Source organism: Hyperolius riggenbachi, chromosome 5, assembly GCF_040937935.1.
Source record: "Hyperolius riggenbachi isolate aHypRig1 chromosome 5, aHypRig1.pri, whole genome shotgun sequence".
Taxonomy (NCBI): domain Eukaryota; kingdom Metazoa; phylum Chordata; class Amphibia; order Anura; family Hyperoliidae; genus Hyperolius; species Hyperolius riggenbachi.
In genome coordinates this window covers 158,148,740-158,172,016 of record NC_090650.1, presented here as the reverse complement: position 1 = coordinate 158,172,016, position 23,277 = coordinate 158,148,740, and the positions used below count along the sequence as shown (strand labels likewise).

The window sequence follows — 23,277 nt, the reverse complement described above, 5'->3', positions numbered from 1 at the left end:
TGATAAAGGTGAGGTACTGAACACTTTTGCGACTTAGGCGACTTCTCTTTTTCAGTGACAATGCCTCCAGCTGCGCTGAAGGTCCTTTCTGACAGGACGCTTGAGGCAGTGCAAGACAGAAGTTGGATGGCAAATTGGGACAGCTCTGGCCACAGTTCAAGCCTGCGCACTCAGTAGTCCAAGGTTTCATCGCTGCTCACAGTGTCTACATCCACACTTAAGGCCAGGTAGTCGGCTACCTGCCGGTCCAGGCGTTGGTGGAGGGTGGATCCGGAAGGGCTAAGGCGAGGCGTTTGACTAAAGAATGTCCGCATGTCCGACATCACCATGAGATCGCTGGAGCGTCCTGTCCTTGCCTGCATGGACATGAGAGAAGGATTACTGGCAGTGGTACCTTTATTGCGTTGTGCTGTGACATCACCCTTATACGCATTGTAAAGCATACTTGCCAGGTTGTTCTGCATGTGCTGCATCCTTTCTGCCTTCAGGTGAGTTGGTAACATGTCCACCACTTTGTGCCTATGCCGAGGGTCTAGTAGCATGGCCACCCAGTACAGCTCATTCCCCTTGAGTTTTTTTTATACGGGGGTCCCTCAACAGGCTGGACAACATGAAAGATGCCATCTGCACAAAGTTGGATCCTGGCGTACTCTCCATCTCCTCTTGCTCTTTCTCAGTGACGTCAGGTAAGTCCTCCTCCTCCCCCCAGCCACGAACGATACCACGGGAACGTTGAGCAGCATAAGCCCCCTGCGACGCCTGCTGCGGTTGTTCTTCTGCCGCTGCCTCCTCCTCCTCCACAGAAACACCTTCCTCATCATCCGAGTCTGACTCCTCTTCCCCACACGACTCTTCCTCCTCCTCCCCCCTCTGTGCTGCCGCAGGTGTTGAGGAAACATCTGGTTCTGATGTAAATTGCTCCCACAACTGTTCCTGCAATAACTGTTCCTCTTCATGCCCCTCCACAGCTTGATCCACCACTCTACGCACGGCACGCTCCAGAAAGTAAGCGTATGGGATCAAGTCGCTGATGGTGCCTTCACTGCGACTCACCAGGTTGGTCACCTCCTCAAACGGCCGCATAAGCCTGCATGCATTTCACATCAGTGTCCAGTTGTTGGGCCACAACATCCCCATCTCCCCAAATTGTGTTCTTTTACTGTAATTGTACAAGTACTAGTTGATGGCTTTCTCCTGTTCTAGCAGGCAAGAGAACATGACCAGGGTCGAATTTGAGTGAGTCGGGCTCTCACGTATCAAGCGTCTCACCGGCAACTTGTTTCTCTGCTGGATGTCCGCAAAACGTGCCATGGCCGTGTAAGACCGCCTAAAATGCCCACACAACTTCCTGGCCTGCTTCAGGACATCCTCTAAGCCTGGGTAATTTGACACAGATCTTTGAATGACTAGATTCAGCACATGTGCCATGCAAGGTACATGTGTCAGCTTTCCCAAATTCAAAGCGGAAAGGAGATTGCTGCCATTGTCACACACCACGTTGCCGATCTCCAGCTGGTGCGGGGTCAGCCACTGATCCACCTGTGTGTTAAGAGCAGCCAGGAGAGCTGCTCCAGTGTGACTCTCCACTTTGAGGCAAGACATGTCTAAGATGGTGTGACACCGTCGTACCTGGCATCCAGCATAGGCCCTGGGGAGATGGGGCTGTGTAGCTGGAGAGGAGATCGCGGCACCAGCCAAGGAGAAGGAGGATGACGACAGCGAAGAGGATGTAGCAGGTGGAGAGGAGGTGGCAGGAGTCCTGCCTGCAAGCCATGGAGGTGTCACAAGTTGGTCCGCTGAACAGCCACGTACTTCCTGCTTGCCATCGGTCACCAGGTTGACCCAATGGGCTGTGTAAGTAATGTAGCGGCCCTGGCCATGCTTGGCAGACCAGACATCCGTGGTCAGGTGGACCCTTGACCCAACGCTGTGTGCCAGAGCCTCTCCACTTCACGGTGCATTGTCTTTTTAGAGAAATAATTGCGGCCTGGCATCTTCCACTGCGGTGTCCCAATGGCCACAAATTTACGGAAGGCCTCAGAGTCCACCAGCTTGTATGGTAACAGCTGGCAAGCTATCAGTTCCGCCACACCAGCTGTCAGACGCCGGGGAAGGGGGTGACTGGCAGAAATTGGCTTCTTCCGCTCAAAGATTTCCTTAACGGACACCTGGCTGCTGTGGGCAGAGGAGCAGGAACCGCTCAAGGTCATAGGCGGAGTGGAGGAGGGTGGCTGTGAAGGTGCAAGGGAGAAAGTGGCTGAAGATACTGCGGAGGAAGAGGTGAGGGTGGCTTTTCTTTTGTGTGCTGCTTATGCTCAGGTGCTCTTCCCATTGCAGTTTTTGCCTTTTCTCCAGGTGCCTTTCGTAAGGCACTTGTCCCTATGTGAGTGTTGGCCTTTCCACGGCTCAATTTTTGGAGGCAGAGAGAACAGATGGCATTGCTCCAATCTGAGGCAGACACACAAAAAAATTTCCAAACCGCTGAGCCCCCCTGGGGTGATGGCACTATGGTGGCCTCAGCAGCTGACATTGAAGGGCATGTTGGCTGGCTGTCCATAGGTGTCAATACATGGCGCCGGACGTTGCCACCAGCTGTTTCTGATGACGAGCTCCCCCTGCTTCTTTCAGGAACTCATCTCCTCCTACACTTCTCTGACTCCCCCTCTGAACTGTCCCCCTGTTCATCTCCTCTTTTGGGAACATACGTGCATCTGTATAATCGTCATCATCATAATCATCCTGCCCAGCTTCGCTTGCCTCAGACACCTCCAAAACTGCACCAACAGCAGGTACTTCATCATCCTCCTCCTCACACGTTACATCCATAGTGTCGCCTAACTCACACATATGAGGGGGTGTAACTTGCTTAGCGCTTCCATCTTGTTGTTGCAGTAGTGGCTGTGAATCAGTGATTTCACCACCAAATAACTCCTGCGAAGTGTCAAATGCAGCGGATGTGGTGCTTGTAGTAGTGCTGGTGGCTGCGGAAGATGAGGTATTCTGTGTGAAATAGTCAACCACGTCCTGACAATCTTGGAAGTTGATGGCACGTGCCTTCTTCTGAGCACTGTACTTTGGGCCAGGGCCAATGTGCACAAACAATGTGCAGTCACCCAGGTGCAGTTAACAGGTATGCATGGAGTGGTATATCACACTGTGGTATATCACACGTAGGTAGGTGTATATCACACTGCGTGCACTCACGTAGGTAGGTGGGTGCACTGAACACAACAGGTAGGTATATGGAGTGATGAGGTGGGTTCACTGAACACAACAGGTAGGTATATGCAGTGATGAGGTGGGTTCACTAAACACAACAGGTAGGTATATGCAGTGATGAGGTGGGTTCACTGAATACAACAGGTAGGTATATGCTTTGATGAGGTGGGTTCACTAAACACAACAGGTAGGTATATGCAGTGATGAGGTGGGTTTACTAAACACAACAGGTAGGTATATGCAGTGATGAGGTGGGTTCATTGAACACAACAGGTCGGTATATGCAGTGATGAGGTGGGTGCACTTAACCCAACAGGTAAGTATATGCAGTGATGAGGTGTGTTCACTCAACACAACAGGTAGGTATATGCAGTGATGAGGTGGGTTCACTAACACAACAGGTAGGTATATGCAGTGGTGAGGTGGGTTCACTGAACACAACAGGTAGGTATATGCATTGATGAGGTGGGTTCACTAACACAACAGGTAGGTATATGCAGTGATGAGGTGGGTTCACTGAACACAACAGGTGGGTATATGCATTGATGAGGTGTGTTCACTCAACACAACAGGTAGGTATATGCAGTGATGAGGTGGGTTCACTGAACACAACAGGTAGTTATATGCAGTGATGAGGTGGGTGCACTCAACATAACAGGTAGGTATATGCAGTACTGAGTATTACAATGTGCACCTGTCACACACAGAGTTAGTCACTGAATGTGCTGGGCCTGGCTGGCAGTGGCACACACACAGTATGAATTAGCAAGGCTGTCTATGCAACACAAGTATCAGTGGGGCACACACAGAAAAAAAATAGATCACAAAAACAAGATTAGCTCTCAAAAGAGCTGTTGTGGGGTGCTATTTTAGCAATAGGAATCAGCAAGGAGCAAGTTAACAAGCCTACAACATCCTAACTAATCTTTCCCTATGAGAGAGTCTGATGCAGCTGTCCCTTCTCTAATTAATGCAAGGACATGAGTGAGTGTAAGTGGCTCCAGTAGAGAGTGTAGCCTGATTGGCTACAATGTGTCTGCTGACTGTTATGCAGAGGGTCAAAGTTGACCCTAATGGTGCACTATGGGGGCGAACCGAACTTCCGGGAAAGTTTGCCTTACATGGAGAACGCGAACCACAGGAAGTTTGCCTGGAACCATTCGCCGGTGAACCGTTCGGGCCATCTCTAGTGGCAGCAGGATAGGAAGGCCAGAGACAAGAAGGGGCCTCAAAGTATCTGATGATATAAACAATATACACAGTTCTGACATTTTACTTTAAGTTAAGAGTTTTAGAGCTTTAGATGACTTCCACAAGTGACAGATCGCAGACCTGCTGCTATACTCACAGAAAGTCACTATGCAGACAACAGAAACTCACTGCTGGGGCACATGTCTCTCCCAGCTGCTACTCCTGGGTCCTGATCTCACTATTTGTTTGTTTTCTGCACAGGAAAACTGAGAACCAATGTTAATTGGCTGGTGCATACCTGTTCTGCATGTTGTTTTTTCCCCATGCAGATAAAAACAGACAGAAGTGAAGCAATGTACGCATTTTCTCTATCAATTACATTCGCTTCTGTGATAAATGTGCATGTTTTCACTCATACAGACACACGTGGTGTGCAGAAAACACATACAGAAAAAACACACAGAAAACTGACAGACGAGGCTGCTCCCTGCTACAGCTTCTTATTACACTCACTTTGTCCTCTGATGGCTGCAGACAACTCCACCTGAAAGGGGGGGGGGCAGTTCTGGAAAAGCCTTTCAGGCATGCAAGGGAGTGAGAACTGCGCAGGGCGGTCCAGTGGAGGTCAATGGAGGACCACAAGAGGCAGCCGGGTATATATCTGTGGCCAATTTCAGAGATGTAGGTTGGGCGGTCTTGTGCACAGATTTGTATGCCAGGCACAGAATCTTGAAACTGATCTTGAAGCAGATAGAGAGCCAGTGTAGGGCTTTGCAGAGGGGAGACGTGGAAGTAGAGCAGTGTGAAGAATGGATGAGTCTGGCTGCAGTATTTATGACTGATACAAACACATATCTGCCTGCACATGCTTCTTTACTGGAACATAACCCACGCATAAGATATGTGGGTATGTTTCTAACCCTTTTTAAGCAATGTCTTTGCCTTTGGACTTTTAATGATTTTCATTCAAAGAGACCATTCATGATTGTTTATGGGAACGACTGTTGTACAAACATGCTGCCTAAACTCTGCTGTGCAGCCAGTTCTGATTGATGTACAATGAAGTGGAGGACAAGCAAGAGTTTTCCTGATGTGGGCAGGGCCGGTTCAAGTAACAATTGGGCCCTAGGGCATAATTAGCCTGGGGGCCCCCCAACAGACACCCCCCCCCCCCGAACCAAAAAGCGTCATTAGAGGCCCTTTGTTGCAGCCAAATTTTCCTCCTGGGCCACTGAGCAGGCTGCTGACCCTCCCCCAATCACCTCCCAACTTAACACTCTGCAGAGTCCCTGCGGAGCAACAGTTAAGATGGGGAGGGACAACTTGGGGGCCCCTACAGGCTCTGGGGCCCTGGGACAATTGCCTATTTTTTCCTATGGTAGCTCCGGCCCTGGATGTGGGGACTGATGCAAAGAATAAAAAGAGTTAGTTGTTACATAAAGGATCACTAGCAACATCAACAAATATGAACCTTTCCATGAATGATGATCATTCCAGCTTACAAATGGCAGACAAAAACCAAGTGTGTGTATTATATAGTTAAACAAAACACATTATGCAGGTACTTATTGTTTAGATTGACTGACCGTATTGTCTGAAAATGTTCCCACCCCTCCCTGCTAAAAGATGGATTTACCAGTTTGACATAGATGGCCACTGTTACCTCTCTTATGAACCAATCCTTAGCTGTTGATTTCGACCTCCTGTGTTGGGAAAGGTGATTACGGAAGGTTTTTCTTGATCTCTCCAATATAAAGATCTTTGCCCTCCTCCCTCTCTCCCCCCTTTCCCAGTATACTGGACTGCAAGGGTTGTGGTAAGTCCTTTCACCCTCACGAAGCATCATGCCAATTTCTGACAGAAGTCACGAACTCTGCTGCTTATATAAATATGTACATGTTCAGCAGAATTACTTCTTCAATTAATTTGGCAAACAATTCTGAAGAGGCAGTACTTTGAAATCTTAATAAGCAGCCAAATTAAGATAGGGCACTGGAAAAAACATCTCAAAAAATGTAATCAATTTAAAGAAGAATTTAGGTTTTGAGAAATATGGCGTTTTGTGCTCTTAAGTGTTGATGTTGCTGGCCAGTGAGTAACAGCGTGGTGGGAGACCCTGTACTCATTGTCTGCAACAAGGGTGCATATCTTATCACCTTGTTCTTGGAATAATCTGCCACTTCCTCCCCCTCTCCTTGCAAAGTACCCCTACAATGGACACGAGTCTAACGAAAAGTTTTATACATACCTGGGGCTTCCTCCAGCCCCATCCGCACGGATCACTCCCATGCCGCTGTCCTCAGTCTTCTCCTTCTTCGGTAATGGATATTGTAACGTCCGCGACTGGCTGAAGTTACGAGATCCGGTACCGAAGAGGGATAAGACTGAGGATGGCGACGTGGGAGCGATCCATGCGGATGGGGCTGGAGTACTCCCCAGTTATGTATAAAACTTTTAGTTAGACTCGTCTCTGGGTACACTTTAAGCTGGAGTAGGGTTTTAAATCTTAATTGCACCCAAGTAAGTTTGATTGGTTTGCACAGAACAAAACCTCTGCCAGTTTTTATTACAGTCTAAATCTACACTGAGAAGAATTTCACTCATTTTCTCTTAATGGGTGTCACAGATGAGTTGACAAGAAACACCGCAAGTAGAAATCACAACTAAAAGTCAAGCAGAAATAAGGAAACAGTTACATTTACTGTCAAAGTATAATTGTTGCTAGTTGAAATCAGTTAAACCGTCATCAGACCAATTGTCACTGAAATTTGTGGCTGTATCCTGATAATTCAGGATGTGTGGTAAACATTACAGACATGACCTTTTCAGAGAATAGCCTGACACTATTCTTCATAGATTGTATGTAATGGGTCAAGCTGTCCTAACTCAGAACATACCATGTGGATAGGTATTTAAATAAAATAATAATTTGAAGGCCCCTCTGACCTCTTAAAGGGCCCTGCCTTTTATTTTCATTGGAATAAACTAGTGACACATTAACTGGGTGTACATTAAATAATTCGATAATTGTTTTAGGGGATCAATAAAATCATGTCATAATTAGTTTGTTCTTTGATTCTTTTCAATGCAGGTACCCATTATTTTCGTGGGATGAACAATAATCAACAACCATGGAACAACAACAATGGACGTAAGAAATATAATCTAAAGCCAGTCAACCCAACTGAGGAAGGTCTCGCAAGCATACATAGTGTCTTGTTTCGTAAGGACCCTTTCTTGTGGAGGGCTGCTCTGCTTTATTATACTGTGTACCAAGCTAGCCACATGTCTTTCAGTGAACTCTTTCAGGATGTGAGCCGATTTGTTAAGGATCCAAACACACGATGGGATTACTGTGTAAGAGCAAAGAGAGGCTGTACTGACACATCACAACCAGGTAAAAATCAGAGGAAAATATTATTAGGAAAAAATTATTATTAAGCATTATTCATTATTAAGAAAATACACTATAAACCTGAAATGAAGTTGGCCTCAACTATGAATCAACCCCCAAAGGTTTGACCCCTCAAATTTGGAAAAATGGGTACAGTGCTCTCAAGTACAACTGAGTACAACTGACCCATAACTGTTATGTTCCCTACAAATATTGCCATTTAACCCACAAATATTGCAAGTTTCCTCCCAAATAACTACCATGTCCCCCAGTTCTGCCCCAACATTGCTCTAAATATTGATATGTCCCCACATAAGTCCTGTCCTTATCCTGCCCATTAACTCCCATAAGACCTGTGCCTTGCTTGTTCATGATCCACTCCCCATACAAGTACTGCCCCCTGCTGCTGCACCTCCTCTCCAATTCAGAGTGGCACAGGTAGGAAAACATTACTGTGTTTTACATTTACCACACCTAGAAAGGCAGGCCTCCTCCATCTACTCTCACATGTCCTCCTTTTCCCCTGGCTCCGCATATGTCTCTTTCCTGTCATCACACCACTACCAGGTGGAGATACTGTAATAAATATTTGTTGGTTACTATGGGCAACAACACTACACCTTTGTTCGGCACCATATCACAGAAAGTGTGATTACTTAACACTCATAACAGCACAGGAGATAGAACTGCTTAGACGTCTTCAAAGGTTAAGGTGTTTATTCGGAAAACAGACATACAGATGGGCGCTTCGTTACTTGTTACCTCAGCAAAGCAATCGGTCTGTCTCAAGCGTTGCAGTTCTTGGTCCATCCCTTGTGAATAGCCCAGGCTTTATCTTAGAATGTATGATACCTTGCACTTAGGCATATATACGGCATGCAGTTACAGGAAGTTAATAAAGTTGAAGTGAAAGTTGGAAGTCAGAAGTGGCTCTCTGAAGCCCGTTGGCTGTTTTAGACTAGCCTCTAAAGAGTTAAATGTGACATCATCCAGCAGGGATGGATCCATAACCCATCGCCTGCTATTGGCTGGTAAGAACACGTGATAGCATAAGAAGCACAGTCTTTACTTCACATGCACTGGAAAGTTCCATTTACTAATGACCTGTCCCCTTGTTCTTAGGAGAACATTGCTTAATGTACTTTTGAGAATATTTTCATAACAATGGCAATGTTTATGTTGTTTGTAGTCAGCTTGTCTGGCCTACACACTGGATATCTCTGCTATGGCCTTGTACCTACCCATAGAACATTTCTAATTCCTCCAAATGTCTTTATTTCTCTCTAATAGAAATTATCCTTAAAGAGACACTCTGCAGAGCCAGTCCTTTTACTAAACCAGTTATGTAAAGTGACTGAGGCCTCAGAATTCAAGAATATTATACTTAAATTCTAACAGCCCCCCTGAAAAGGCTTGATCTGCAGATCCCTCACTTCTGGCTCAGACAGCACCCATGATTCTTTTTTTTCATTTTGTTTCATTTTTCAATGCTCGTGCTTACACACTCTTTCTGCTCTAGGGGGTTGTCCCTGGGAGAGAGAGCAAGACCTCTTGGGCTCCTTTTAACCCGGCTCTCTGGAGATGCCCTACTTCTAGGTCCCTATTGACCAAACTCTCAGCATCTGCGTCACATGTGTATCACTTACAAACTTGCATGTTCATGGAAAAGTGAAACTTGTTTGTCTGTTAAGCAACAGAGCAGTGCCAGGTGTCTTCTAAAAGAATGCCTTCAAACACTCAGCTTCATCATAGGTACCGCTGAAAGCTAGAAACCTAACCTTGTGTATAATGTAGCTTAGCTTGGAAATATTAGCTTATGAGATTGTTTATCTGACTTCAATCTCTTAACCATGTTGATTTGTTTGCGTAATGTCTCACACAAACTCACCTGTGTAATGATGCATATGATTGTAATCACCATTATTACGAACAGTGGGTGTAGAAAAAAGTTTTGAACTGCAGAGACCCAGTTCCTGGAACATCGCCAGAAACCTTTCCTTTTCCAACAGGTCCGACTGGAACTCACCTGATTATATTTGTGTTCAACCTCTTTAAGATCTCCTTGATCATGGTGAAATATCACCTCTAGTTTAGTGTTCTGTTCGTTTAACCTTTGTAATCAAATGTGGTCTTGTGTCAAAACCTGTACCCATTTGTCCCATGGCGTGTTATCTCTCAAGATGGGCACTTCCAGTGGAGCTTTGAACTTTAGAGTTCTCTTAACAATTTGAGGAATAACATAGTCAAACCTCGACGAATGGATCCATATGGGATCTCCGCTCACAAAGTAAGTTCCTCTTCTGAGATCAAACTTGTCGGAACAATTATGAAAATGTACAAAAAATTTGCCAGTAGACATCATGTTTAAAAAACAAATTTTCCCTTCAGCCACCACAGATATTGGTTTGGCTTTAGGATGGATCTTTTGAATGGCAGCTGTGCATTCTGTGCTATTGAGCCAGCATGCTTTCTCACTAAATCTGACTTGCCCCGGCAAACACAGGTTCTTATCTGAGAATTGTCAGCATGATGACAAGTCTACTTGTTTCACTTCTCCGTTTAGCACCAAAAAATGTTGACCTCTCAGGTCATGGTGCAAGACGTGTGGTTGAAACAGGTGTGCTCAGTGATACTTCTGGAAAAACTACCCGGGTTTTTCCATCGGTAGGAACTAAGGAAGTAGCAGTGCATAAAGAATTATTGCACCCTTTCCACCTTTTTACTCAGACATCTTGGTGCCTCCATGCAAAAGATCCTTCCCCAGGAATATCGATAAATCTCAGTTGTAAAGGAGTTTTACCTTCTGATAAAAACAAGGAATATCAAGAGCCCCAATAGTGTAATATGTACTGGTAAATGGTTACTAGATAGAGTAAATATTAATACTCACAAACCAGGGTTACCATTAAGCAACCACTGTAAAGGTAGGTGGGGAGATTTTCCTGACCCCACTCAGGAATAAGAAGTCGCTCTCTGTAGATGAGAAAAAGGGGATCAACCCTCCACCCAGGGTGGACTCAATATTATGCAGGAGAATAGAGGTGCCAAGAGGATAAAAGGAAGCTAAAGGAGCTTATAAACTAAATTCTTGGTAAATAGAGGAGGTAGTGGTGGACTTACCTCTTCCAAGTAGACACAGAACGACTGTAGTAAAGACAGTCAATATATTTTATTTATGAACTCCAAATATGCAACGCATTTCGCAGGCTTGATCCCGCTTCATCAGGCAATAACAACGGAGCAATAGCTGTAAACAGAGATAATTGGCTCATAACCCATGTGGGGCTTAACCGGTTCAGCACCGCAGTCCGAAAATCTCATGCATCCGAGCAACGTTCACCTCCGATTCATTCGCCTATAACTTTATTGCTACTTATCACAATGAATTGATCTATATCTTGTTTTTTCCGCCACTAATTAGGCTTTCTTTGGGTGCTACATTTTGCTAAGAATTATTTTTTTCTAAATCTATTTTAACAGGAAGATTAAGAAAGAAATGAAAAAAATTCATTATTTCTCAGTTTTTGGCCATTATAGTTTGAAATTAATATACGCTAGCGTAATTAAAACTCATGTATTTTATTTGCCCATCTGTCCCGCTTATTACACCATTTAAATGATGTCCCTATCACAATTTATGGTGCCGATATTTCATTTAGAAATAAAGGTGCATTTTTTCAATTTGCGCCCATCACTATTTATAAGCTTATAATTTTAAATAATATAATAACATATTCTCTTGACATGCATATTTAAAAAGTTCAGACCCTTGGGTAACTATTTATGTTGTTTTTGTTTTTTTTTTATTGTATTTTTTATTTTTATTTTTAATAAAAAAAAGTGTATGTGGGTAATTTTTGGTGTGGGAGGGAAACTGTTAATTTTAAATGTAAAATATATATTTTTTTTAATTAAAAATGAATTGTGGTGCAGTTTACTATTCGGCCACAAGATGGCCACAGTGAAAAAAGTCCTAGATGCAAACGATTTCGCATCTAGGAACTTAAAAGCAGAGGAAATGTTTCCTGGGGGCAGAAATACCGCGCTCTCTGGAGAGAAAGCGTCGGTATTTCTGCGGAGAAGATAGATCGGTGAATGGGAATTATATTCCCATTCACTGATCGGGGGGCTAGCGGCGGGCAGCGGGAGCGCGCGCGGGGGCACGCCCGATCGCGCGCACGAGGCGGCGGCAGCAGCAGTGCCTATCTGGACGAGGAAGTTCGTCCAGATAGGCCGAACTGGTTAATTCACAAAGCGGTGCTAACTGTTAGCACGCCTGTAAAAACCCCTTTAGCACGTCTAAACAAGCTTTTCGCGCATAAAACTTTACGCGCGCAAAATTTTATGCGCGTAAAACTTTACGTGCGTACTGCACAGAGCGCAGGGCGCTCCGCGCTAAGTGCCCATTAAAGCCTATGGGACTTAGCACGCGTAAAACTTTGCGCGCGCAAAGTTAGCGCGCGATCTGATTGAGAAATCCGGTGCTAACCTACTTAGCACCCTGGTTAGCGCGTCTAAAGACTTTAGACGTGCTAAGTAGGTTAGCACCGCTTTGTGAATCAAGTCCCTGTAGTCATACAGTCAATAATTATATAAAAAATAAAATATATATAAAAAACGTATAACTATAAATAAATATGAAACAGAGTGACAGTGTTGGGGTTTGCTGGTCAGGGTTGATATTATGCAACTGAGTTTGTTGCAAGTCTCCTCTGAACCCAACATATATCTTTTGGGCCCAGGAGTCCTCATATAAGTGGATTAGCAAATTACTTGCTTATCTATATCCAGGGCCGGCCTTAGGTTTCACAGTGTCCTGAGCGAAGCCTGATTTTGGTGCCCCCCTTCATCCTCTTCGCATACACACACACACACACACACACACACACACACACACACACACACACACACACACACACACACACACACACGCACGCCCATATGCAATTCACCTTTTCTCCTTGGAAAGTCTTTACCAACCTTTTTGAAGTTCGATACATCATGCTAAATGCTCAAATCTCCGTGAGATTCTCCTATTAACAGTGGGGCTACCAGTCCTGTCCACTTGTCCTTAGGCCAGCCTTCCCTCTCGGCAGTCGGTTCAAAGGTTGTCAGATAGGCCTCTGCATCATCCTCTGTAGACATTTTATGCAACAAGCGGCTCACCTGGATGGATGGTATCACAGCAGCCCCTGTAGCTGAGCTCTGAGGATTTTGTCCCATTTGCTGCATTAATCCGGTCAATATCTCAGTCAGTTTCTGTATAGCCTGCTGCTGCTGTTCTGCCAGCTGTAACATTTGTGCATTCTGCTGTTGCTGCTGTTCTGCCAGCTGTAACATTTGTGCATTCTGCTGTGCATTTGGTTCATTTTGCTGTGCATTTGCCTTTTGCAGTTCTGCATTTGCTTGCTGTTGCACTGCATTAGCCAAAACCAACTGTTTGAACATCTCCTCCATGTTCAACAGACTTCCACAACAGCATCTCCACAACAGAACTGCCCACATCCTCCACCACGTGTAAGTGATTAGGTAGGTAGCGGGGTGCTGGGCTCCCTAGGATAAGTCCCATAACACATATCACACAGGCACAGCAGGCTCCAATAGTGTTCAAACAGCAACGTGGGGTTTTATTTACAGCTATGCACACTATTTACAGGTGAGTAAAGTGGCAAACAAAAACACAAAACATCAAACAAAATCCTGCCACTTAGGCTGCTAATCTACACACAGGTATTTCTCTGTCTAGCAGCTACAGAGAGTCTAGTACTCTCTTCAGCAATTTTTAACTTACAACTGAAACAACAGTCTTTTAGTTACCTTTTCAAGCAGCTCTCCTAACCCAGCGTAGGTTAGTTCCAGGCAGAGAGCAATATCGGACTGACAGCCTGCAACTAATCTAGTTTTCCCTGCAGGAAATCCAGCCCATCTCATTACTGCATGAGTACAGCAAAACCTGAGCTGCATCAAGGGAACAGGGATGCAAAAAAACTGAACCTGGGTGAGACATAAACCCTGTCCTGGACTTTCCCAACCAAACCCTCCCGATATCTGTCACAATGGGCAAATGCAGGATGAGTGGTTAGATGCGTTACTGAAGTGATATTTTCTGTAAGTACCTGTGAGAAAACGCGGAAAAGCCGCCGCAGGTACTCAGAGCAAGGCGGCTGATTCCGCGTCCAACACGGCAGATTGCGCGCATGGACCTGCATCTGAACACGGAGACACCGCCGCATGTCCTGAGAACAAGGCGGCGGATTCCGCGTCCAACACGGCAGGTTACACGCATAGGCCTACATCTGGCAGTGTGGCTGAATGCGGAGGAACCGCCGCATGCTCTGATAGCGGTGCGGCTGGTTCCGCGTTCAGCATAGTGGATGGTTTGCTGCACAGGTCTGGTGTGGCTGAGACTGATAGTCCACACTGGTTCGGAAGGACGCGCACGCGCGCTGAGAGGCAGAACTTTTATGACAGCCAGAAGGGAGTCAGCTGACCAAGCCGGTCAGCTGACAATTCCACCACTTCCCATTGGTCCAGCACTTAGGGGAGGCTCTGGAGAGCGGCTTGCTATATATACTAGGTGCTGGTCATTCTCTGGTTGTCTGCCGTTGCGATCACTACGTGGAAGCACTCAGACCTTTTTGTCAGTTTCTGTGTTACTCTTTAGACCAGTTTCCAGGGTGTTGATGTTCACGGACCTCACACCCCAGATTAGGAATACTGTGTATTATCTGTGTTATATCTTCAGACTAGTTCCAGGGTGTTGATGACTACGGAGCTCACACCCAAGACTAGGAATTAGCTTTACCATCCTGTTATATCTTCAGACTAGTTCCAGGGTGTTGATGATCAAGGAGCTCACACCTTTAGACTAGATATTGTATATTATTTGTTATGACCTTTTTTTTTTTCAAAATTGGATTTACGGGGTGCATACAACCTGGTACGGATCAGAGAGGGCGATGAGTGGAAGACGGCCTTTAACACACCCGATGGGCATTACGAGTACCTGGTGATGCCCTTCGGGTTGTGTAACGCTCCGGCCATCTTTCAGGAACTCATCAATGAGGTGTTCAGGGAGGTTTTGGGGAAATTTGTCTTGGTATATCTAGATGATATACTAATCTTCTCAGCTAACCTCACAGAGCACAGGGCTCATGTCAGATTTGTGTTGCACAAGCTAAGACAAAACATGCTTTATGCTAAATTGGAGAAATGCATTTTCGAGGTAACATCTGTCGCCTTTCTGGGGTATATAATCTCTACCTCGGGCCTTTCTATGGACCCCGCCAAAGTCTCTGCTGTCCTGGAGTGGCCTCAGCCAGTGGGACTGAAGGCTCTTCAGAGATTCCTAGGGTTCGCAAATTACTATAGAAGGTTCATTAAGGGGTACTCCACAGTCATTGCACCCCTCACCAGTCTCACAAAGAAAGGGGCAGATACCAACCACTGGTCCCCCGAAGCTCTGGCTGCTTTCTCCACTCTGAAAGAATTGTTTTGTTCTGCACTCATTTTGAGACACGTCGACACCTCCTATCCCTTTATTGTAGAGGTAGATGCCTCAGAGGTTGGGGTGGGGGCTGTGCTGTCTCAGCGCTCTGGGTTGCAGGGAAGATTACACCCGTGTGCCTATTTTTCACGTAGGTTTTCACCAGCAGAGAAAAACTACGATATTGGCAACAGGGAGCTTCTGGCCATTAAATTGGCCTTTGAGGAATGGCGTCATTGGCTAGAAGGAGCAGAACATACGATTACAGTTTACACTGATCACAAAAATTTGGAATACATTTAGAGGGCTAAGAGATTGAGTCCCCGTCAGGCTCGGTGGTCACTGTTTTTCTCGAGATTCAGATTTGTAATTACGTATACTCTGGGTAGTAAAAACATTGCTTTATCCAGATGCTTTGAGCCAGAGACAGCACAGTCCTCAGACCCAGAGACTATTATCCCACAGAAAGTGGTATTGACTGCCACAGAGACTTGGAAGAATTGGATGGAGACTTTAAGTCCCTTCCAGCAGGATGTTCCTGAGGGTAAACCTGAAGGGGTCATGTTTGTGCAATTGCCATTTCGTCTCCAGATATTGCAGATGTTCCACTCCCACAGAAATGCTGGGCATCCTGGGGCCTCCAGAACACAGGACCTTGTTGCTAGGTGTGCTTGGTGGCCTTCTTTGGCAACTGACTGTAAGGAGTATGTGAGAGAATGTGCAGTATGTGCAAAAAGTAAACCCTCCCGTCTGGCACCTGTGGGAACATTGCAGCCTTTGCCCACCCCGAGTGAGCCATGGACCCACTTGTCCATGGATTTTGTGGGTGAGCTCCCGAGGTCTGAAGGCATGTCGGTCTTTTGGGTGGTAGTCGACAGATTCAGCAAAATGGCCCATTTCGTGCCTGTGAAAGGACTCCCCTCGGCCCAGGAGTTGGCCGATCTTTTCATCATGCACATTTTCCGGCTACATGGCATTCCGGAAAATATAGTGTCAGATCGGGGAGTCCAATTTGTTTCTAAATTTTGGAGGGCATTCTGTCATCAATTGGGCATGGAACTGTCATTTTCGTCGGGCTACCACCCACAGACCAATGGTCAGACCGAGAGAATAAATCAGTCACTGGAACAGTTTCTAAGGTGCTATGTTGCGGATGCGCAAAATGATTGGGTCAAGTTCTTGCCGTTTGCAGAATTTGCACACAATAATTTGAAAAGTGCTTCCTCTGGATTTTCTCCATTTCAGGTGGTAACTGGTAGGTTGTCTAAGTTCTCCCCACTACCAGTAGCTTCTACTCCATTTCCAGCTTTGGAGGTTTGGCAAAAGTCATTTAGGAACATGTGGGGAATCGTGAAGGAGAATCTAGAGAAGGCTTTTCAGAGTCAGAAAAGTGAAGCTGACAAGAAACGTTCCATTGAGTGGAGGTTCCGGCCAGGAGACTTGGTCTGGGTATCCACTCGTCATTTGACTTTGAAACATCCTTCGCCCAAGTTAGGACCCAGATTTGTGAGTCCTTTCCCAGTAACTAAGAAAATCAACAATGTTACTTATGCCATTGACCTTCCTGCCAGTATGCGTGGGGTGAGATCGTTCCATGTGTCCCTGCTTAAACCAGCAGTGCATGTAGACTCCACTCCTCCTCCCCCTGTGATGGTGGATGACCAACCTGAGTATGAAGTGGAAAAGATTTTAGACTCACGTATTGTACAGAACTCAGTACAGTATTTAGTTTACAGGAAGGTTACGGCATTGAGGAGAGAACATGGGTACCTGATTGTCGCATGCATGCGGACAAATAAAGAAGGAATTTCATGCCCTACATCCTGAGAAGCCGGGTAGGAGCTGTCCGGAGTCCACTCCTAGGGGGGGTACTGTGAGAAAACGCGGAAAAGCCGCCGCAGGTACTCAGAGCAAGGCGGCTGATTCTGCGTCCAACACGGCAGATTGCGCGCATGGACCTGCATCTGAACGCGAAGAAACCGCCGCATGTCCTGAGAACAAGGCGGCAGATTCCGCGTCCGACACGGCAGGTTACACGCATAGGCCTACATCTGGCAGTGTGGCTGAACGCGGAGGAACCGCCGCATGCTCTGATAGCGGTGCGGCTGGTTCCGCGTTCAGCATAGTGGATGGTTTGCAGCACAGGTCTGGTGTGGCTGAGACTGATAGTCCACACTGGTTCAGAAGGACGCGCACGCGCGCTGAGAGGCAGAACTTTTATGACAGCCAGAAGGGAGTCAGCTGACCAAGCCGGTGAGCTGACAATTCCACCACTTCCCATTGGTCCAGCACTTAGGGGAGGCTCTGGAGAGCGCCTTGCTATACAGTGGTGTGAATAACTATTTGCCCCCTTCCTGATTTCTTATTCTTTTGCATGTTTGTCACACTTAAATGTTTCTGCTCATTAAAAACCATTAACTAGTAGTCAAAGATAACATAATTGCACACAAAATGCAGTTTTAAATGATGGTTTTTATTATTTAGTGAGAAAAAAAAACTCAAAACCTACATGGCCTTGTGTGAAAAAGAAATTGCCCCCTGAACCTAATAACTGGTTGGGCCACCCTTAGCAGCAATAACTGCAATCAAGCGTTTGTGATAACTTGCAACGAGTCTTTTACAGCGCTCTTGAGGAATTTTGGCCCACTCATCTTTGCAGAATTGTTGTAATTCAGCTTTATTTGAGGGTTTTCTAGCATGAACCACCTTTTTAAGGTCATGCCACAACATCTCAATAGGATTTAGATCAGGACTTTGACTAGGCCACTCCAAAGTCTTCATTTTGTTTTTCTTCAGCCATTCAGAGGTGGATTTGATGGTGTGTTTTGGGTCATTGTCCTGCTGCAGCACCCAAGATCGCTTCAGCTTGAGTTGATGAACAGATGGCTGGACATTCTCCTTCAGGATTTTTTGGTAGACAGTAGAATTTATGGTTCCATCTATCACAGCAAGCCTTTCAGGTCCTGAAGCAGCAAAACAACCCCAGACCATCACACTACCACCACCATATTTTACTGTTGGTATGATGTTCTTTTCAGGGTTTTTGTGGCCCCAAGCGGACTGTAGGTAGTGGCATGGGCGTGGCTATTCCGCAGCCAGTGGGCGTAGCCATGACATGTGGGTGGAGTGGGACTGGAGTGGGTGTTTGCCGCACGCGTAGCGTGGCGGAAAAATGGCGTAGGGGAAGGGGTGTTCGCGGCGTGCGTAGTGCCAAAAAATGGGGTGACCATGACATTGAAAATAAACGCAATTTCGGCCACATGTCAGCAGAAAACAAATGCATTTTGGGCCACATGTCAGCAGAAAACAAACGCAACTACGGCCACATGTCAGCAGAAAACAAACGCATTTTGGGCCACATGTCAGCAGAAAACAAACGCATTTTGGGCCACATGTCAGCAGAAAACAAACGCAACTCCGGTCACATGTCAGCAGAAAACAAACGCATTTTGGGCCACATGTCAGCAGAAAGCAAACGCAACTCCGACCACATGTCAGCAGAAAACAAACGCAACTCCGGCCACATGTCAGCAGAAAACAAACGCATTTTGGGCCACATGTCAGCAGAAAACAAACGCATTTTGGGCCACATGTCAGCAGAAAACAAACGCATTTTGGGCCACATGTCAGCAGAAAACAAACGCAACTCCGGCCACATGTCAGCAGAAAACAAACGCAACTCCGGCCACATGTCAGCAGAAAACAAACGCATTTTGGGCCACATGTCAGCAGAAAACAAACGCATTTTGGGCCACATGTCAGCAGAAAACAAACGCATTTTGGGCCACATGTCAGCAGAAAACAAACGCATTTTGGGCCACATGTCAGCAGAATACAAACACATTTTGGGCCACATGTCAGCAGAATACAAACACATTTTGGGCCACATGTCAGCAGAAAACAAACGCAACTCTGGCCACATGTCAGCAGAAAACAAACGCAACTCCGGCCACATGTCAGCAGAAAACAAACGCAACTCCGGCCACATGTCAGCAGAAAACAAAACGCAACTCCGGCCACATGTCAGCAGAAAACAAAACGCAACTCCGGCCACATGTCAGCAGAAAACAAACGCAACTACGGTCACATGTCAGCAGAAAACAAACACATTTTGGGCCACATGTCAGCAGAAAACAAACGCAACTCTGGCCACATGTCAGCAGAAAACAAACGCAACTCCGGTCACATGTCAGCAGAAAACAAACGCATTTTGGGCCACATGTCAGCAGAAAGCAAACACAACTCCGACCACATGTCAGCAGAAAACAAACGCAACTCCGGCCACATGTCAGCAGAAAACAAACGCATTTTGGGCCACATGTCAGCAGAAAACAAACGCATTTTGGGCCACATGTCAGCAGAAAACAAACGCATTTTAAGCCACATGTCAGCAGAAAACAAACGCAACTCCGGCCACATGTCAGCAGAAAACAAACGCAACTCCGGCCACATGTCAGCAGCAAACAAACGCATTTTGGGCCACATGTCAGCAGAAAACAAACGCATTTTGGGCCACATGTCAGCAGAAAACAAACGCATTTTGGGCCACATGTCAGCAGAAAACAAACGCATTTTGGGCCACATGTCAGCAGAAAACAAACGCAACTCCGGCCACATGTCAGCAGAAAACAAACGCAACTCCGGCCACATGTCAGCAGAAAACAAACGCATTTTGGGCCACATGTCAGCAGAAAACAAACGCATTTTGGGCCACATGTCAGCAGAAAACAAACGCATTTTGGGCCACATGTCAGCAGAAAACAAACGCATTTTGGGCCACATGTCAGCAGAAAACAAATGCAACTCCGGCCACATGTCAGCAGAAAACAAACGCAAATCCGGCCACATGTCAGCAGAAAACAAACGCAACTCCGGCCACATGTCAGCAGAAAACAAACGCAACTCCGGCCACATGTCAGCAGAAAACAAAACGCAACTCCGGCCACATGTCAGCAGAAAACAAACGCGTTTTGGGCCACATGTCAGCAGAAAACAAACGCATTTTGGGCCACATGTCAGCAGAAAACAAACACATTTTGGGCCACATGTCAGCAGAAAACAAACGCAACTCTGGCCACATGTCAGCAGAAAACAAACGCAACTCCGGCCACATGTCAGCAGAAAACAAACGCAACTCCGGCCACATGTCAGCAGAAAACAAACGCAACTCCGGCCACATGTCAGCAGAAAACAAAACGCAACTCCGGCCACATGTCAGCAGAAAACAAACGCATCTCCGGCCACATGTCAGCAGAAAACAAACGCATCTCCGGCCACATGTCAGCAGAAAACAAACGCAACTCCGGTCACATGTCAGCAGAAAACAAACACATTTTGGGCCACATGTCAGCAGAAAACAAACGCAACTCTGGCCACATGTCAGCAGAAAACAAACGCAACTCCGGTCACATGTCAGCAGAAAACAAACGCATTTTGGGCCACATGTCAGCAGAAAGCAAACACAACTCCGACCACATGTCAGCAGAAAACAAACGCAACTCCGGCCACATGTCAGCAGAAAACAAACGCATTTTGGGCCACATGTCAGCAGAAAACAAACGCATTTTGGGCCACATGTCAGCAGAAAACAAACGCATTTTAAGCCACATGTCAGCAGAAAACAAACGCAACTCCGGCCACATGTCAGCAGAAAACAAACGCAACTCCGGCCACATGTCAGCAGAAAACAAACGCATTTTGGGCCACATGTCAGCAGAAAACAAACGCATTTTGGGCCACATGTCAGCAGAAAACAAACGCATTTTGGGCCACATGTCAGCAGAAAACAAACGCATTTTGGGCCACATGTCAGCAGAAAACAAACACATTTTGGGCCACATGTCAGCAGAAAACAAACGCAACTCTGGCCACATGTCAGCAGAAAACAAACGCAACTCTGGCCACATGTCAGCAGAAAACAAACGCAACTCCGGCCACATGTCAGCAGAAAACAAAACGCAACTCCGGCCACATGTCAGCAGAAAACAAAACACAACTTCGGCCACATGTCAGCAGAAACCAAACGCAACTCCGGCCACATGTCAGCAGAAAACAAACGCAACTCCGGCCACATGTCAGCAGAAAACAAACGCAACTCCGGCCACATGTCAGCAGAAAAATCCCCTCAGACATGTCCACATCTCCCCCTCCCAGACTACACATAAATATGCCAACTCTCCACTTCCCATTCATACACTTGCCTCTTGCCTGTGAGAAGCCCTCACACAGAGTCTCCTGTCCTGACTGTAATGTAAAGCAGCTGGACCTCACTCATCCCCAGCAGTGTCGCTTTTACTTGCCTCAGGGGAGAAGTTGTCAGAGGCAGCCACATCCATCAATGACAGGCAGAGGTTAGTCCGAAGAGCCGCTGGGCCTGCCGTGCACATCTCCGCTGGTCAGGATCTCCAGCCAGCTGGTCTGTCTCCTCTCCCCAGCTGTTTCCCGCCTCATTCGTTTTTGCAGAGAGACGTCAGGTCAAAGTGTGCACGTCTGACGTCTCTCTCTGTACCAGCCAGAGAGGAGGAGGAGGAGGAAAGAGAGGTGTGGCCAAACAGCACTCGTAGCTGTGGCATCTTTCCGGTCCAGAGTCCAGAGACTGTCATAAAAAAAAAAAAAAAAAAAAAAAAAAGCAGCGCCGTATGTGCGCCCTTGGTGTGACGTCACGGAGCCTCCGAGGCCCCTAAAAACATGAGGCCACAAGCGGCCGCTTGGTCTGCTTGGTGCATGGCGGAAAAATGGTGTAGGGGAAGGGGTGTTCGCGGCGTGCGTAGTGCCAAAAAATGGGGTGACCATGACATTGAAAATAAACGCAATTTCGGCCACATGTCAGCAGAAAACAAATGCATTTTGGGCCACATGTCAGCAGAAAACAAACGCAACTACGGCCACATGTCAGCAGAAAACAAACGCATTTTGGGCCACATGTCAGCAGAAAACAAACGCATTTTGGGCCACATGTCAGCAGAAAACAAACGCAACTCCGGTCACATGTCAGCAGAAAACAAACGCATTTTGGGCCACATGTCAGCAGAAAGCAAACGCAACTCCGACCACATGTCAGCAGAAAACAAACGCAACTCCGGCCACATGTCAGCAGAAAACAAACGCATTTTGGGCCACATGTCAGCAGAAAACAAACGCATTTTGGGCCACATGTCAGCAGAAAACAAACGCATCTCCGGCCACATGTCAGCAGAAAACAAACGCAACTCCGGTCACATGTCAGCAGAAAACAAACACATTTTGGGCCACATGTCAGCAGAAAACAAACGCATTTTGGGCCACATGTCAGCAGAAAACAAACGCAACTCCGGTCACATGTCAGCAGAAAACAAACGCATTTTGGGCCACATGTCAGCAGAAAGCAAACACAACTCCGACCACATGTCAGCAGAAAACAAACGCAACTCCGGCCACATGTCAGCAGAAAACAAACGCATTTTGGGCCACATGTCAGCAGAAAACAAACGCATTTTGGGCCACATGTCAGCAGAAAACAAACGCATTTTGGGCCACATGTCAGCAGAAAACAAACGCAACTCCGGCCACATGTCAGCAGAAAACAAACGCAACACCGGCCACATGTCAGCAGAAAACAAACGCATTTTGGGCCACATGTCAGCAGAAAACAAACGCATTTTGGGCCACATGTCAGCAGAAAACAAACGCATTTTGGGCCACATGTCAGCAGAAAACAAACGCATTTTGGGCCACATGTCAGCAGAAAACAAACGCAACTCCGGCCACATGTCAGCAGAAAACAAACGCAACTCCGGCCACATGTCAGCAGAAAACAAACGCATTTTGGGCCACATGTCAGCAGAAAACAAACGCATTTTGGGCCACATGTCAGCAGAAAACAAACGCATTTTGGGCCACTTGTCAGCAGAAAACAAACGCATTTTGGGCCACATGTCAGCAGAAAACAAACACATTTTGGGCCACATGTCAGCAGAAAACAAACGCAACTCTGGCCACATGTCAGCAG

At 46.4% G+C, this 23,277-nt stretch overlaps 1 protein-coding gene across 1 annotated transcript in view; it reads left to right on the top strand.

Annotated features, from left to right (window-relative positions):
- Positions 1-23,277, top strand: part of MATCAP2 (microtubule associated tyrosine carboxypeptidase 2) — a 120,426-nt gene that overhangs the window by 48,194 nt on the left and 48,955 nt on the right. Inside the window, 1 exon segment of the mRNA XM_068234523.1 lies at positions 7,502-7,807. Within this exon segment, the coding sequence (XP_068090624.1) occupies positions 7,502-7,807 (306 nt within the window).